The sequence below is a fragment of the Arachis ipaensis genome, chromosome B3, assembly GCF_059453495.1.
Source record: "Arachis ipaensis isolate K30076 ecotype BB chromosome B3, ASM5945349v1, whole genome shotgun sequence".
In the NCBI taxonomy this organism is placed as follows: domain Eukaryota; kingdom Viridiplantae; phylum Streptophyta; class Magnoliopsida; order Fabales; family Fabaceae; genus Arachis; species Arachis ipaensis.
In genome coordinates this window covers 1331122-1349966 of record NC_142438.1, presented here as the reverse complement: position 1 = coordinate 1349966, position 18845 = coordinate 1331122, and the positions used below count along the sequence as shown (strand labels likewise).

The 18845-nt window shown below is 31.2% G+C and overlaps 1 protein-coding gene and 1 pseudogene across 1 annotated transcript; one reads left to right on the top strand and one right to left on the bottom strand.

The window, feature by feature from the left end:
- Positions 1-230: 230 nt before the first annotated feature.
- On the bottom strand, positions 231-11208 carry LOC107632415 (putative methyltransferase At1g29790 pseudogene; annotated as a pseudogene).
- Positions 11209-16366: 5158 nt separating this feature from the next.
- On the top strand, positions 16367-16852 carry LOC148569645 (uncharacterized). Its single transcript, XM_088508526.1, has one exon. The coding sequence runs from the start codon at positions 16370-16372 to the stop codon at positions 16850-16852; it is 483 nt and encodes a 160-aa protein (XP_088364652.1). The 5' UTR covers positions 16367-16369.
- Positions 16853-18845: the final 1993 nt, after the last annotated feature.

Here is an 18845-nt window from a genome sequence, read left to right as displayed (position 1 = left end):
TGATGCAGAGTAACAGGAATTTGTTGGTCCGTCCACAGACGTAGAACTTGATGGTCGAAAACTACTTACACGTCACGAAATTCTACTACGTATCTAGAATTGGGGTGAAAAGAGGATTTCACCCCTTATTAGCTGTTCTGGTTGAAAGGTGAAGGCCAGAAACTCACACTTTTGTATTGCCGGTGGGTGAGGTTACAGTGACATTGAAAAATGTCGTTCATATATTTGGCTTACCCATTAATGGAGAGCCTGTGAGTGGATGGACTGATAGTAGTAGCGACTTCCTGCAGAGCCAGAGCATCGCAATATTCGATCGTGAACCAGTAGTCAATCATTCTTCGAAATCCTATATAAAGCTGGGTTGGGTTCGACGTATTAGAGACGCGGAGCCGTTGGACACTAAAGAGTCCATTAGGAGATACGTTAGATGTCAGATTCTGCATACTTGCTTCATCAGTGATCGGTATGATATCAAACTGTATTAGACCACCAAAACTACAACAGGATTCCGATACAGAATTCTGCTCACTCTCGTTAACATACAGTTCTCCATGCTTTGACAGAGACCATTCTGAAGCTCCATTAACGCCATGGTGCATGGAACCACAAACGAAAATGAATTCTGGCACACAAACATCACTCCCTCATGAGTATTCCGTATTATCTCACCGTTGCGATACACTACCAAATTTACGGTACCCTCCATTACACTACCGACACTCAAAGACCACTCAAAACATACTCTTCTTCGGAATGAAAATGGTACCGAACTTTGCCTTATATAGAGGTGAGCATTCAACACGCCCCACATGCTACCAGCTTCAACCAACCAAACGTCGTCACGTGTCAACACGTCCCCTGCGTAGTGATTCAGCACGTCTCCCACGTACTACCAGTTTCAGCCAACCAGCCCTCGCCACGTGTGCTCCATGCCCCCTGCGTGATGAATGTAACACGCCCTGTGTAATACACCTCTCATCTGACACGTCTACTAAAATGTAAATACACTTTTTTTACCCATTTCTAACCTAAATACTACCCTTTATTCCATAACAAAATTCTTGAACCTCCTTGTATATCTAATATCTCTTTTTCCGTAATTTTAAGTTTGTTTTGGAAATTTTCTTTTCCAAAACCACGTCATTGATATGCCATTTGTGGCGTGGTCTCCTATTTATATATTAATATAATAATTATATTCCGTGCAATTCTGCTATATGTTACTCTTTTTTAATAAATATCATTTTCACATTAGTATTTTTTAATAATAAAATATATTTTTTTTATTTTATTAATTAAAAAATAATTTAAATACACAACTAATTAATAATAACTGTATTTTTATATATATGGGCGTAACAAATATTTGATATATAAATAGTATTTTTCTATTACATGCATACAAAAAAATTGTCACCGATTAACTATTATGTATACAAATACGTATTCGATCTTTTATATTTTTTTATTATATTACTAAAAATAAGTTTGGTTATTTATTTATTACACAACATTTAATTATTTTATCATGACATATTTGACATTTTGGTATCTAATTATTTAGTTAAAAAAATGTAAATATATATATATATATATTGATTAATTTGATTTTTTATTTTTAATATATATGAAGTATTTTAGATTATATGTAATATAGTAAATATGTAGGTGAGCACTCTTTGTATTTGTAGGCCATGTAGCTATTGTGTATGTATCAATGCTAAATAATTTAAAAAATAAAGCATAGTCAAATGGATGGTACAATGAAGTCATATGGTGATTTAATTTACCTTTTATGTTTGGTAGTTGTTTTTACTTTTTATCACCAAAATAGGAGATATATTATTATAGAAGAGTGCTAGATAACCAAAGAATAATTATAATATAAAAAAATTACGTAAAAAATTTTATTCTCTTGATAAACAAGTGATATATAATTTTTTATTATTTATTTTTCTTATCATCTATCATTTTACTACATGTTTGGATTAATTAATGTTCTTTCTAAAATCAATTTCAGTTTTTTCCAAATCAAATTCCTAACATCTCTCAATTACATTATTATTCATTAAAATGCAATAATTCTCTGCAAAAATTATGGAAGTTAAATTAAAAATTTTTAACAACTTTTACTATATAATTTATATTTTACATATAGACAATTAAAAGATAAAAAATTAAAAATTAAAAATTAAAAAATTAAAAAATAAATTTTAAAAATAATTATGAACTCGTCATATTAAAATCAATAAAAAAGCATACATACAAATATTAAATAAAAATATTAAAATAATTAAAATCATGACCTATTAGTACACATATGAGATAATTTGAAGAATACAATAAGAGGTATAGTTTAAAATTTTATAATATTGATTATAAAAAATTATTAATTATAGACATCATATGTATGAAATTATGAATATTATGAGTACAAAATTATAGATGTTATTAATATGAAATTATGTATGTTATGTGTATGAATTTATGGATGTTATGAGTAAATTTATCAATTGAATAAATTAATTTAAGAATTTGACGTTTTTTAAATTCAATTATGATAAAATTTAAAAACATCTGTGTTAATTTTATAGTTACTTAAGCAATAACTAAAAAATGATATGTGTATGGATGTAATATCTAATAAACATGAATTTAATTTTTAGATGTTAGTTGTATGTAATTATGGATGTTATGTATATAAATGTATGAATGTTATGTGTATGAACTTAGTTAATACAATATAAATATAAATGCACATAAAACACACACAAAAAAAAAATAATCAGTTTATTACCATACCTCATCAAAGCTAGTGTAGTTTTTCATATTCTCGAAAATTGATTGATTGACAACAACCTCGTCGAGTAAGTCCATCTGTTATTCAAATTCTTCAGCACTTTTTACCATAGATACTGTATTAAGGTAGAATTCAAATGACATACTATTTGTAATGATAAAGATGATTTCTTGTAAAATTCCTTAACATATTCTAATTGTGCTTGCAATGGTATTAGAGTTGTGAATTTTGAATGAAAATAATTGAATTAACAGAAACAAAATCATATTATGGTAGCTTTCAGATTTTGTATCTCTCCATTGAATGATGATAAATGACTTAACAAAAATAGAAAATTAATTACAATAAAAAACGATAATGATAATAATAATAAAACAAAAAAGCGTTTATGATAATAATCAATTACAATTATTGAATTTATGTGATATTATCGTATCTCCATTAGGCAAAGGAGCAGAGTAAGAATCAATTACAATGATAAATTATAACCGTTATTAATTATTATTATTATTATTAATCTTTATTATATTTTTAAATATAAAAATCAAATTATAAAAAGAAATATTAAGTATTGATTACAAGAATGCCTAATAGTAAAAAATATAATATTATAATTAATATCATTAATAAATAAAATTTATAAGAATATGATAAGTGGAATAATAAAAGAATGGACTAAAAAATAAAATTGTTATTAAATAATGTAAATAAAATATATTATAAAAAATTTTGGCTAATTATGGCCGAAATTTTTTGGTTACCAAATCTATTTATCTACTTCTACTTAATATACTAAAACTGGGTTTTTTCCCAACTAATAAAGGTGATATGTCGATCTCTCGTGAGTTTGTTTTTCCTCCAAAATGCATGAAATTTTCCATCTATTCTAATTTCTAAAGTATTTTATAAAAAATATCTTTATTATAATTATATTATAATTAATATTTAATGTATAATATATAATTATACCAATTTAAGAATATATCTTCATTATAATTATATCAAATCAATAATAATAATAATAATAATAATAATAATAATAATAATAATGATGATGATGATAATAATGTCACCGGTCGTGGTAATCATGATAAGAATATTTGATTCTAATCATAAAATGATCAAATCTTATAATATTAATAACGCACCTCCATTTTGAATATTTTTAGTTATTTTAATTATATTAATTATAAAAATATTGATATAATTTTAATTCTTATTCATTATTCAATAATAATAATAATAATAATAATAATAATAATAATAATAAAATAATAATAATAATAAATTATAATAATAAAATTGAAATTATCACGTGGATAAAGTAACAACTTAAAATTATAATAATTTATCACGGGTAATCGTAAAAATTATAATAGGGTTACGTAAAATTATTTTTAGCATTAGCATATAATAATTGTACAAGTTATTTTTTTATTACTTTAACCCGTTATAATTCTATTTTCTTATGATATTTATTTCAAACGTTTTAAGTTATTATACTCGTCCATGATAATATATCTCTACTCCCTTTCTATTTCAATCTGTGTATATTAGGTATAATATTCTTATTTATTGTCCGAAATTTCTCTGATCATGATAGAAGATAATGATTCAAATTATGATATAATAAAGTTATATAATTTTAACAAAATTAATATATAATGCATAATTACTGTATATAATAAAAAATTATCTTAATAATAAATAATTTACATATTTATTTTTATTTTACTAAAGTCTATATATAGTATTTTTCTGTGGTACATGAATCTAAATATTTTTTACTCTTTCGCTCTTTTTTCTCTCTCTCTTCCTCTCTTCCTCCCCCCTCTCCCTCTCTCGTGTTTAAGGTACAATTTTTGTAATTTATTTATTTTTTGTTTCTTTTATCTTTATTTATACATTTTATTTTTTATATTTTTTTAAAATTTTTGTTTATTTTAATTGCTTATTATTAGGTGCATACTTTTTTTTCTTTTAGTTTTTGATTAACAAAAAAAAAGTGCCATTTTTACGTTATTTTTAAATAATTTTACTATAATTTTATTTTATAATATTCTATTTTGTTTTAATAATCTTACTATAAATAATCTTACGATAATTTTGTTTTAATAATCTTACTATAATTTTGTACTTCTTAAATATATATATTTTTTTGTGATTTACAATTAATATATACATTGTTCGTGTATGTGGTTTATATGTTAATGTTTTTATTGATTCTCTTTATTATTATTTTTTGTGTGTTTCTCTTTGTTGCTTTTTATTTTAGTTATATTCATTGATTTTTCTATATTGATGCTCTTTTTATTTGAAATATCGTGACAATTTAGAGTGTATATTGTGACCCATGTGATATTTGTTAATTTTGTGTATCTTTTTATTAGATGATTTATGTTATAATGTGTTTAAAGAGTTAACTTGAAATTATCATATGATATATAAATTTATAATATGATTTATAGTATGCTAAAATGTTAGGACATTATCATATAGATATTTTTTTATTTGTTTATTAGATTTAACTATATAGGATCTTGAAAATTATGCAATTATGTAATTAGTTATTTTTTATATAATTATTGTATTGATCATTTACATTAGTGAGACTATTTTTTATTATTAATAATTATAAATATGCTATTATTCGTATAATTGATTGAATCATCTTATTCGTTTAAATTTAATTCTATTGATTAATTATTCAAGGTGTCATCGCTATTTCTATTTTTAAAGATTTTTTTAATATTATTTAACAAATCTAATAACATAATAACAATTAAAAAAGACAAAACAAAAATTTTTTTAATGTAAAAATAAGGCAAAAAGAATAAATTTATTTAATAATTTTTTCAAGATATATATGTTTTTTATAGATAATTACTGTAAGGCATGAAAAATTATTAAATTCTAACAATAATTATTAAGGATAAATAATTATTATAATTAAAAATAATATCAATTTAAATGATATACATATAAACCATACCAAACATAATAATTTAAAAGGATTACTTTTGAAAGAATATAGTTTATAATATTTAATTTTTTACTATTTATTAAATAAAGCATAATTATTTAACCATATTTATTTTTTAAATTTACTATGTATGCAATTTTATTCTTTTTTTTTTTAACAAAATTTTATTTATGATGGTAATTCTTCTAATGGTGTAAATATGGATAATTATATTTTTACTTTTTGATATAATTGATATATTACTAATAATTAACCCCTCATATTTTTAATCAAAGCATTTTGACGATAGTTTTTATTTATAGATATTAATGGATGATTGTTTCTTTAAAAATAAAATACATTATAATTTTAGGTTATTTCATAATTAACAATAATACTTGATTATTTCTTTAAAAATAAATTACATTATGATTTTAGGTTATTTCATAATATTAAATTACTCTAAATTTTTTTATTAACAATAATACATTTTTTATCTACTCCACATATTATCTTTTCTATCTTCTTTTACTTTTTTAATTGTTCTTTTTATTTTATTTTTAATTATTTATTTTACTTTTACTTCTTATATATAAATTTATTATAATTCATCACATGTTCTTTTTAAATTTAAGTGTTTTTTTAGGTTATATTTTACCATTGATGCTTTTAAATTTTTTAGTGTGTTTTTTTAGTCTGTGTTTAATATAATAATTTGTAAATAAAATTATTTCTGCAAAAATTAAATTTCTGCACTTAATGATTAAACTATCGTAACATGTTTCTGATGATATTTTTCGATTTATTTCTTCTAACTCATTAAATTCAATTTATTATAATAAATTAATTATATCAACTAATTGATTTGGTTAATTATTTAAATATCATATCATTTATTATAATTTCTATCTATCAATCAATTAATTGTAATTTAAATTGAATGATTATTTTATTACGAAATTATTATTTTCTAATCTATTTATGGGCAATACATATATTAATTATAATCATAAATTAAGCTATTTTACATTAAATGACTTATATAATGATCATCTTATTTATTATCATAAATGCTGAATTAAATAAGTCATTATTACTTTTGATTTAGAATTAAATGAGAATAAAACCAGAGATACTATTTTATTTGGCCTTTCGGATTTAATGAGTGTCACACTCAAATATAAATAGTGACTTTTTGGATTTTGGTATCCAACACATCAAAGCCATCTCCGTAACTCTTTTTCCATAAAAGGAATTACGATTCAACTCTATCAGGGATACAGAAGGTTTTCAAAGAACAAAGGAATGGTCTGAATTTACACGAATTCTAAATGTTCGAACTTACGACGTTGTTTCAGTTCGTTGTCGTTACGAGAATGACTCTAATCTATACGTGTTTAATAAGGACTAGAATAGATTAAATATTATTTAAGTAATTTATTTCTAATATTGGTATTTGATTAAATTAGTTTTAGAGAAATTTAAATGGTTGACTCAATTTATATATTACGACTATTCTTTTTGAATATATTATTTTTATATTTTTTAATATAAAATTTCTTTTTTTATTTTTAAGTTTATTTTTTTCTTGGATATATATATCACCTTTTTTTCTCATTTTATATTTCAGATTAGTAATGTAATTATTAAGAAAAATATATTTAAAAAAATATTAAAATATCACTATTTTTAAAAAAAGAAAGATACATGTAAAAAAGGAAAACAAAAAATTAAAACATCACTATTAAAAAAAACTGTTAATATGCGTATGAATGGAGCTGGAATTGAGGAATATATATATATATATATATATATATATATATATAAAATAAAAAATTATTGCACGATTGTAGAATAAAAAATAATCATATATATAAAACGAAATAATTATAACAAAAAATAATTAATATATGTAATTTAGATGTTTTTAATAACCGGTAACATAGAGTTTAACAAAATATAATTTATATATTTTTTTATTTATGTATATGTATATATTAAGAAAAACAACCATTATTATATATATATATATATATATATATATATATATATATATACCAAGAACACGACGATTTACATAGAAATGGTTCTCATAAATAATAAGGTAAGTTGATTATTTTCCATGATTCTTTCAAGTGATGCTAGGTCCATTTTATAAATATTTTTTGTTCATATTTTAAGTTTATTTGATAAGTAAACCTTTGCACGAATCAAAGACACTGCGATTTTATAGATTTATAAGTGCTAATAGCCTTTATATTTAATTTGTTTTATAGTGTGATAATAGCCAATATATTTGTTAGTGGATTTAACTATTACTATATTATTTATTATCACATTCAGTATATATGTCTGATTTATTAAAAAAAGTAAATTATTAAAATCGATTAATAACTATTTTATAGTTAATCCAATTAACACTAGATTAAAACAAACAAACAATACATATTATATTTTTTTATATTAATCAAATTATTATAATTTAAATTAATTTTAAAAAATAATTTAAAATTATAATTTCAATCTTATCACCGTGCCATGCGCGAGTAATTACACTTGTTTTTTTTTATTACATAGCATAGGTACAGATACAATAGAGAAAAGTGCTGGTAAGTAGAAGTTGAAACTGTGAAAGATGAGTATTTATTAGAGTGCTAAATTGGGACATGGAAACGCGTATTTTAAGCTATGTAAATTGGGTTGGGTTGATGATTTATTAATGAAAGGCATAAATATTGTAATGTAAATAAATATGTTTGGGCCAGTTTTGAGAAAAACAAGAAGAAATGTAATGGGAACAATCAAAGCTAAAGTCACTACTTTTAAAAGAGTTGAGTGTCCGTTGTCATCAATTTTTCAACCCCACATTTCACCCTACTCTTTCCTAATTATTCTTCTCATTTTTTTGGTCATTTTGGAACCTAGATAAACATACTATTCAATATAGAGATACTAGTAGGGCTGTGTTTTTTCTCCTCCTTATTATCCAACCAAAGACACTAGTGTGTTTTGGCACTAAAATTCAAAATGGTCCATGAGATTTGGATCGTGTTTTAATTTAGGTCTTTTAAATTTTAATTTATTTAAATTAGACTTAAATTTAAATTATTGATAGGCTTTTTTATTTAAATAAATTAATAGAAGAACCAAATTACTCGATTCCTCTAAATAGATTTTAAAAACGTGATTTTTCTAAATCATATAATATATAAATCGTACTAGACTTTTGTGTTTTAAATAATAGAGAAAAAAATAAATAGGTCCCTCACCTTTTGCCCTGCAGATATTTTCGTCCTTGAGTATTTGAAAATACTTTTAAATCCCAGACCTTCACAAATCTTGGACAGATGAGTCCCTCCATCCGATTGCCTCCGTCAGACCCAACAGAAAAGTCTGACGTGGCTCCGTTCTGATGACGTGGCATGACGGATTAACATGTGGACTGCTGACTAGAAGAGTACTTTAAAAAATTGGACAAATAAGTCCCTGTACCTAAAAAAAATTCAAAGACTGGAAACGAAACATTTAGATTTAGAACATTGAAGAACATAGTGTGCAGGTTCGTCGATCTTCCTTTGTCTATACTTCTCAACCATGAAACATATTAATCATCAAAGCCTGTCATCACTCATAAGTCATAATGAAACAAATTAGGGACGAAAGTAAACAAGCAACCTGAACTTTTGAGTTGTGGTTGCATTTGAAATAGATGAGGAAACAACAAGATCCCCATTTCGGATTGAAACAGCATTCTCCGGGTTAAGGTTAGTATCCGGAATAACTGAGATTTGTGCCTCAGCCTGCATTTTTTCACCCTAGTATATGCTCATTCTATGGTATTCAAATGCACTAAAGATACAAGATTTAGTTCCTTGTGATCAACAACAAAAATCAATTCTTTTCCCTGAGAATAAAAAATATGCCTCAGCTGCAACTCACTCGAATAACTTGTGGATCATAATTTTTTTTTAATTCAGGTACACAGCCAAAATTCACAATGTAGCTTATAGGCACAGAAAAAAACTACTAGCATCAGTCTTATTCCCAGTGGCCCACTTCACCTTCTTGTAACCTAATTTTCCAATCAATGGCGCATACAGCTTTTCAAGGTCCACCCCTTTGCTGAAGAATCTGTCAATCCACAAGTACCCTCCACCTCTCAAAACCCTATCCACATCAAACTGCAAGAACTCCATCATCGTCACCGGAATCCACCGATTCACGGCACGCCCGCACCGCACAAGGTCCACCACTCCGTCGAACATCGGTAGCCGCTGCTGCAGCGGCACGTGAAGTGGCACAAGCCCCCTTAACGCCATCGCCTCGCTGTATGGCGCACTGATGCGCATAGTCGTCGTCACAACTGTCACGTTGCAGAGTTTCATCGTGGCGGTGAATGACCCGGTGCCGCCACCGACGTCGAGGCCCAGCCAAATGACTGACTTTGCGGACTTGGCAATCTGGAAGAGCTGCGAGATTGGGAGATCGAGGTCGGTCTTGTAGGTTGTGAACTTGGACGAATCGAAGGAAGGGTTGAAGCCTATGTTAGGGTTTTGACGGTGGAAGCAATCGAAGGATTTGTGAGGTAATGGTCCCAAATTACAGAAAAAACGGGGAGTGAAGAAGGGAAAGGGCTTGAGGGAGAAGGGATGAGGGTTTGTGCGGCACGGTTCGGGAGAAGTAGCGGCAGCTGGAGAGGGGGTGATTTTGGCGATTGGAGAGTTGAAGAGAGGTGCTAGAGTGAGAGGATGTTGGTGACCACCATTGACATCAGAAGAACAAGGTTCAGTGTCATTGAAGAAGGTCTCATATGAATTTGAGGATGAGGGTAACACATAAATCGACGTCGTTTTGAGCGACAGAGACTTATGTCTCCATTTTTCAAAAGCTCCATCCCACTAATGTGCCACGTGGGAAGCTGTGATGCCAGGTAAGCAGAGGGAGGAGCCACGTCAGCATTTTCCGTTGGATCTGACAGTGGCTTATGGACGGAGGGACTGATCCGTCCAACTTTTAAGGACGCCAGGACTTAAAAGTATTTTCCAATGGTCAGGGACTAAAATGTCCGCGGGGTAAAAAGTTAGGGACTAATTTGTCCTTTTTCTCTAAATAATATATGAATCATGTTACCCTGGGACGATTTATGCATGAAATGCAATGCTCAAAAACACATAAATCGTCCCAGGCTTTTGTGTTTTACAAAATGTATATAAATCGTCCTAAACCACCATGAGTTACATTTTTTTTTATCCTAAAGCTCATTGTCCTAGCATGATTTATGTGTAACTAGTCACCCCTCAAGACCCTAGCACGATTTATGTATTACTATGGTAAGACACATTAGGTTGGGACGATTTACATTAAAAAACACAAAGCTCATGACTATGGAATAATTTATGTGCTAAAAGAGGTCATAAATAAAGGAGAACCATGAATATCGATCCATAGTTAAGTTGAGAGTTTTAGGAAGATGGCTGAGAATGTATTTTTGTAGTTCATTATCAGAGAAAATTGATGAAAAAGTAAGGGTGTAACGTTCAGTAGTAAAAAGTAGGTCAGAGTGTTCGTAAATCCTTCAACGAATTTAGAGGATTTACGAAATAGTATATTATAGAAGTAAATAAAATTACAATAAAAAGTAAATAAAATTCATAGGAATAAAATTAAATAAAAATAAAAAATTTTATACACAACATAAATATAACATGAGTTTTGAGGGGTGACTAGTTACACATAAATCGTGCTAGGGTAATGAGTTTTAGGATAAAAAAATGTAACTCATGGTGGCCTAGGACGATTTATATACATTTTGTAAAACACAAAAGCTTGGAACGATTTATGTATTTTTGAGCATTGCATTTCATGCATAAATCGTCCCAGGATAACATGATTCATATATTATTTAAAACACAAAAGCCTAGGACGTTTTATATATTATATGATTTAAGAAAATCACATTTTTAAAATCCATTTAGGAGAATCGAGTAATTTGATTCTTCTCTTAATTTATTTAAATAAAAAAGCCTTATTGATATAATAAAGGTTAGTTGCAAGATTTATTACTGATAAAAAAATAATTTCAAAAGAAACGAATAATAATTTAATTCTTAAAAAATTATTAAATTCGACAAAAATAATCAACTGTCGAATAATCTTGTTTCTATTAATGAAAATACTGAACTGAATAAGAAAAGAGATGAAATTAAATGACAAACTCATCAATTGATAGTAGTAATATAAATTTTTAGGGTTCATGAGTGGTAATATTAAAAGTCATGGAATGATTTGAAGAGGAAACTAATTTAATTTCTTTATTGAATAATATCTATTCATATAGGTTTGATCTTGCGAATTAATTTATATAATTGGTGACATAGTTAGTGGGTATTTGTGAAAAGAAGAGAGAAATGGTAACGAATACTAATATTGCATTAAAGTAAACTAATTACTCAATAGGTATAGCATCATAATCAATATTAATTATTTGATAGGTACAACCCTAAAAAAGATAACTAGTGCAAGGGACCATATTTTGAATTTTGTACTGCTTCACATACAAGAGATTTTTTTTTTTATTTCTCACGGTATTTTGTCGCAATATGATTAGAGCTGTCGTTAATTAATTAATAAATCACTGCATGTATAAGATGAGATTCGAATTCTCGACACTTACTTAAACAAACTAATGAACTAACTACTTAATCAACCTAATTTAATTATATACAAGAGAATTTTAATATATAATTATGTTCATGTTAGATATGGAAGAATATCTTTCTTAATCCATTTGTGGAATTGATTATGAGCTAAAAGTATGGTGATTAAATTGTTTAATTATAGTAAAGTACAAAGGTTAATGTGGCAACGTGCTTTCCTCTTATTATGCAACCTTATCCTTTTAACACTTCTTTTATGGTTCGATCATTTTTTGAAAAAAATAATGCTAGGGCCAGCAACATTTGTGATTGGTAGCCATTAACTAGCCATCAATGATGATTTGATGGTGTGAAATTGGTATGAGATTTTATCCAATGACTCACCTTTTTCTGTTGGTTACATACTGGCTAAAATGCAATAAAATTACTAGCCCCATAGACTTTTTCTATTGAAAAAACAAAGATGTCACCTTTTTTTTTCATTAAATATCTTTTTAAAGACATGACTTTTATTAAATCCTTAGGTTAGAATTTTACTCCAAATTTCCAATCTATATTTTTTAGAACAAAATTTTGAGCATTGGTTATCAACTTTTTTCTATGTGTGGTTGGAGGGAATACAAGTATATTTTCAGAAATTTTGAGATGGGAATATCTTATTCCCATGTTTGGTTCAAGATTTAAAAAATTATTTCTAGGTATGTTTTATTCTCTAGAATCAAAATCCAACCTATTTCATTCCCATCTCCTCCCTGGTTATCTTTAATTCTAATATAATGGAATGTGTATAATACAGTAAAAAGATCAAAATACCCTTGTTAATTTCACTCCAAGATATTTGATATTAGGAGTATTTTAGTAAATTTAAAAAAATTTGGAGTCAATAATAATTTAACTAAAGATATTTGTTATTAGGGATATTTTAGTAAATTAAAAAAAAATAGAATCAATAATAATTTTAATTAAAGATATTTGATATTAGGAGTATTTTAGTAAATTTAAAAATAAAATAAAAATAATATTTTATTATATTTATATTTATTTAAAAAATTAGAGTCTAAAAAATTTAATTAAAAATATTTTATTTTATTATATTTATATTTTATTATATATATTTACTAAATTTAATCATTAATATTCTAATTAAAAATTATAAGGGCATTTTGGACAAAGTATTCACAATTCCCAAATATATTAAATATGAACCAAACAAAAACTAAAACATTCCTAGACATATTATTAATATTCCATAGATTTTATTTTTACAAACCAAACATAGGAATACTATATACTTGGTAATATTATTCCAAAGAATCATATTCCTAGTAATGATATTCCTAGACATAAAAATTAATCCCTGAACCACACACACCCTAAGAGTACAGTTCATCACTTGCGAAAAATGTCAAACTATCGCTAGTGTTACGATAGGTAACCGGAGATTAATGGGCTGGATTTGGTGGTTGGCCCAATCGTTAGAGGACGGTAGTCTCCGAGCAGGTTCGCACGCTGGAGGCTCCTTCCGACTTGTGTATGTGAATGAATGGGGGTGGTACCTGCAAAGACACTCCAATGTCTAAGTCAGCAAGGGTGTAAGCAGGTTTAGAGAGTATTGGGGCTTAGAGATACCTGAGGAGTGTTAATGTATTTATAGTGGGGAGCCAATAACCACCGTTGGAGTAGTTCCACCTTCTAAGGTGAATAACCGTCCCTTTATCTTAGGGAGGTTGAGATATGGCTCCTGAAAGTGAGTTGAGAGATTTTAGGGGCAGTTATTTTAGTATTATCTGCCAGCTAAACCTCGTTCCCGACTTCCTTAGAGTAAGTCGTGGTAGGAACCGACTTCTAGGGGAAAGTCGATGTAAAATGAGGGCCAATTCCTTGGATTGGGCCTTTCTTTTAGACCTGGACCTAAGCGTTGGGTCAGGGTGTGAACAGTGCCCCTACTCGAGCCCAATCTCTTTCAGGAGTTGGGTTCGAGTATTCTAACTCGGGATTGTAACCGACCTGCAGAGGAACCGACGTGATTTTTCAGAACTGATGTGATTTTTGAATTTTTCCACAGTCGCGTCTAATCAAGCGTCGTGTCCGTTAGGAGTTCGCGTATTCACACGTGGGGATCAGTTGCATTGGTAATGGTGCACCTATTAATGACTGTCTCCGTTTTTACCATTATGCCCCTAGCGTGTTTATAAATACTTTCCCTCTCTTTCGTTGTTTCGTTTATGAAAACTTCATATTTGCATACTCTTGTTCTGGAGAAAGCTTCGTTCTTGTCTTTGGTCGACTGCTGCTGTTCCTGTCGCTTCAGAAGTAAAGGTCAGTTCTTCTTTTCTCCTCTTTTACAAATGTTTTCATTTGTATGTTTTTATTTCGGAGGAGTGTTGACCGTAGTTTTAGCAATTCTGCTGGTTTTGGAAACTTCTGCCTCAGACCCTCAGAGACTTTATTTTGATTTCTTTCCTTTTTTCTTTGTAGGATTTGTTGCCCCCTTTCCTTAAAAAAGATGTCTACCTTAGAGTCTTTCATCATGGGTTGACGGTACGGTTCTTAGGGAAGAATCTTGGGTGGATACTGACTATATTATCGATCTCTGCATACGTCATAGGCTTTGTACTTCTGATGAGGATGAGCCGAAATATGAACTGGTTGCCCCGGGTCCGGAAGACCAGGTTTGTTTTGGGAGGGCTTCTGAGGCAGTCCCTCATTTTTTCTATATGTATGAGAGCCTGATTACCCATTTGGGCGTTTTTCTTCCTTTTTTCGACTTTGAGATAGCCATTTTATGTCATTGTCGTGTTGCTCCTACCCAACTTCACCCTAATTCTTGGGGTTTTCTGAAAATTTATCAATTTATCAGCCATGCATTAGACTTTTCAACTTCCTTGAAGATTTTCTTTTTCCTCTTCCATATGACTAAGCCCTTTAGTGGGCAAAATAACAAACAGCAGTTGGTGTCTTTTCGGGCTATACAAGGCCGGAGAGTTTTTACCCTTTTTGACGAATCCTTCCATGATTTTAAAAACTTCTTTTTTAAAGTGCAATCTGTGGAGGGTCACCACCCTTTTTTCTTGGACCAAGATTTTTCTCCTCGCTTTCCCCTATACTGGCTAGAGGCATCTCCTTGTGAAAAATATAGTTTGGATAATTTGGATGAGGTGGAGGCGGCCATTATGGAGTTCCTCCGAGAAGTATGGGGGAGAGCCCCTTACCTGGATACAAAAAGGTTCCTCCAGGGGTCTCCGACCTTTGTCCAGGCTCAACTAGGTAGCTTTTTATTTGTCATATTTTCCGACCTGATGGTCATCAGGGTTGTTTTCTCGGACTTGTTTTACTGACTTTGGCTTCCTAATTGCTTTTATAGAGATGGCGAAGAAGAATTCCAGGGAATCTTACCAGAGAGTTCAGGAGGCCAAGGCGAGGTCTCACGCCAGAGTCGGCGGCGTCAGGGCAGCTGGTTCTTCTCTTTCTTCCCCTCCCCCTTCTCACAACTTGGGGACCCCCACCCAACCTATTGTCATCTCTTCCTCAGCCTCTTCTCTGTCGTCCCTTCCTCCCCAATCTTCCCCTGAGCCAGAAAAGAAGAAGCGCAAGACTTTAGAGTCTAGCTCTTCTTTTGAAGGTGAGGCCAAGGTGGATGCGCCTCAGTTTGTTCGGAAGCATATCTATCCTCATACTCGTATAAGTATGGATGATGCTTCTGTTCGAAATCACCTTAATATTCTGGCTCAGGAGAGTATCAGGGCGGCAGGGGTGTGCACGAAGTTTCTGGATATTTTTTAGAAGACTCCCCTTAGCTCTTTGGGTTCATCCCTGAGGGTTGAAGAGCTGGAGGGGAGGATTCTCTTTTATCAAGAGGGGGAGAAGAGGCTGAGGGAGGAGGTCGCCAAATTGAAGGAGGAGAGGGATGGCCTCCGGGAGAGGGAAAGGAAGTTGCAGGCCCAGTGTTCCATGGCGGAAGGCCTGAGGGAGAAGGCGCAGCAAAGTTATACAAGTTTGTTCGAAGACCTCATGGAGGTGAAGAAGGATTTGTTGAGATCTCGGGATGCTTATGCGGAGTTGGAGGACTCCATTGCTGATGGGGCTAAAGAAGCGTGGAGGATCTTCAAAGAACAGGTCGGGGTTCTTGCTCCCGACCTGGATCTCTCTCCTTTAGACCCGGATAAGATTGTGGTCGACGGGGCTATCGTTTCTCCTCCCCGACCTGTTTCCGAGTCCGAGCTGAAGACTCGGAGGCAGAGAGTAATGGAGTCCCCTTCCCGACCACAAGATGCCCCGAGTTCTTCGAAGGCTCCCGGAACTCCCACTCCGTCTCCCATGGATATGGCTCCGACTTCTCTTCCTGGTTCTGATGGCGCTCCAACTACTCTTCCTGACTCTGGTGGTGTTCCGACTACTTTTCCCGGCTCTGGTGGTGATGTCCTTCCTAACTAAAAATTTATTACGGCTATATGGGGGTCCGGCCTGTGGGCCCCTGTTTTTAGACAATTTTCTTTCTTTTTATGTTTGTGATGACATTTTGTTGACATTTTGCTGGCCTTTTATGGCCGTAAACAAAATATTTAAAAATACCTTTTTTTGATAAGGGTTTAGGTTATCTTTTTTGTTGGTTGTGCGCATGCCTTTCTGTTTAGGTTTTGAAAAGGGCTTTTTGATCATTTCTTTGAAAACAACCTTTTCCTTGGCTGACTGTCCTTTTCGCGAGGACTTGGGATAGCCTTTGCCTTGGTGTTTTCAATAGGTTTTCTTATCTCTTTTTGGTATTTCTTATACTCAAATTTTTGATTTATTGAGTTCTTACGACTTAGGTTATTTTTGCGATGCATTTTTTTGTTTCTCGGTTTTTCCGACTTATAAGTCAGATGATTTCCGAGTTTGTCACGATCTACTTTTATAACCTCTTTACACCGACTTGTACCTCGTCGTTTTATCCTGATGACCATCTAGGTCGGTTCATGGGATTTTCACGCTTTGTCGAGCTTAAGTCGAGAAGGAATTTATAAGAGATATTGTAAAAAGATCTTTATTTATTTGCAAAGGTACTTTACTGCTACTAAGGGTTTTTGACTATTTTATGGCCCCTTAGCCTCTATTGTGATGCCTCGTTAAAAACCCCCCTTCAGAAAAAATCCTTTTTGGGAAAAAACCATGAAGTTGGGAAAAGAGTACATCAGGGAGTAGAGTTCGCTTTTAACTGTAGTACCTTTTCATATTACAAGCATGCCACGACCTAGGTAGCTCGGTGCCGTTCAAGTCGGTTACTTTATAATAACCTTTTCCTTGGACTTCACTAATTTTGTATGGTCCCCTCCAATTAGCAGCGAGCTTTCCCTCCCCATATTTATTGACTCCAATGTCGTTCCTGATTAAGATTAAGTCATTTGGGACAAAGCTCCTTCGAATGACTTTTTTGTTGTACCTGGTAGTCATCCTTTGCTTTAATGCTGCTTCTCTTATCTGGGCCCTTTCTCGGATTTCAGGGAGCAGTTCAAGTTCTTCTCTGTGCCCTCGTATGCTCCCGACCTCATCGTAGAGGATCACCCTTGGACTTTGCTCGTTGATTTCTACTGGTATCATGGCTTCCACGCCATAGGCAAGTCGGAAGGGTGTTTCCCCTGTAGCAGACTGGGGTGTTGTCCGATAGGCCCATAATACTTGGGGGAGCTCTTCAGCCCAAGCTCTGTTTGCCTCTTGTAATCTTTTCTTCAATCCTGCCAGTATAACTTTATTCGCTGCCTCGGCTTGTCATTTGCTTGTGGGTGTTCTACCGAAGTGAATTGGTGTTTAATCTTTATACTGGCTACCTGGCTTTTGAAGGTTGAGTCAGTGAACTGAGTTTCATTATCTGTGGTGATGGAGTGAGGTACTCCATACCTGGTGATGATATTTTTGTAGAGGAACCTCCAACTTCTTTGTGCGGTGATGGTGGCTAATGGTTCTGCTTTTATCCACTTTGTGAAGTAGTCTATTCCCACTATTAAGTATTTTACTTGTCCTGGGGCTTGGGGAAAAGGTCCTAAAAGGTCCATCCCCCATTTTCCAAAAGGCCATGGAGAAGTTATACTGATGAGCTCCTCGGGAGGAGCCACGTGAAAATTTGCATGCATTTGGCATGGCTGGCACTTCTTCACAAATTATGTGGCATCCTTCTGCAAGGTCGGCCAGTAGAACCCAGCTCGGATTACCTTTCTGGCTAGCGACCTGGCTCCGAGATGGTTTCCGCAGATCCCATTATGAACCTCCTCTAGCACTTCAGTGGTCCTTGAGGTCGGAACGCACTTCAGCAATGGTGTTGATATTCCTCTTTTATAGAGGATATTTTTCACCAGAGTGTAGTATTGTGCTTCCCTCTGAATTTTCTTGGCCTCTTTTTCCTCTTTGGGGAGGATGTCGAATTTTAAGTATTCAACTAGGGGATTCATCCACT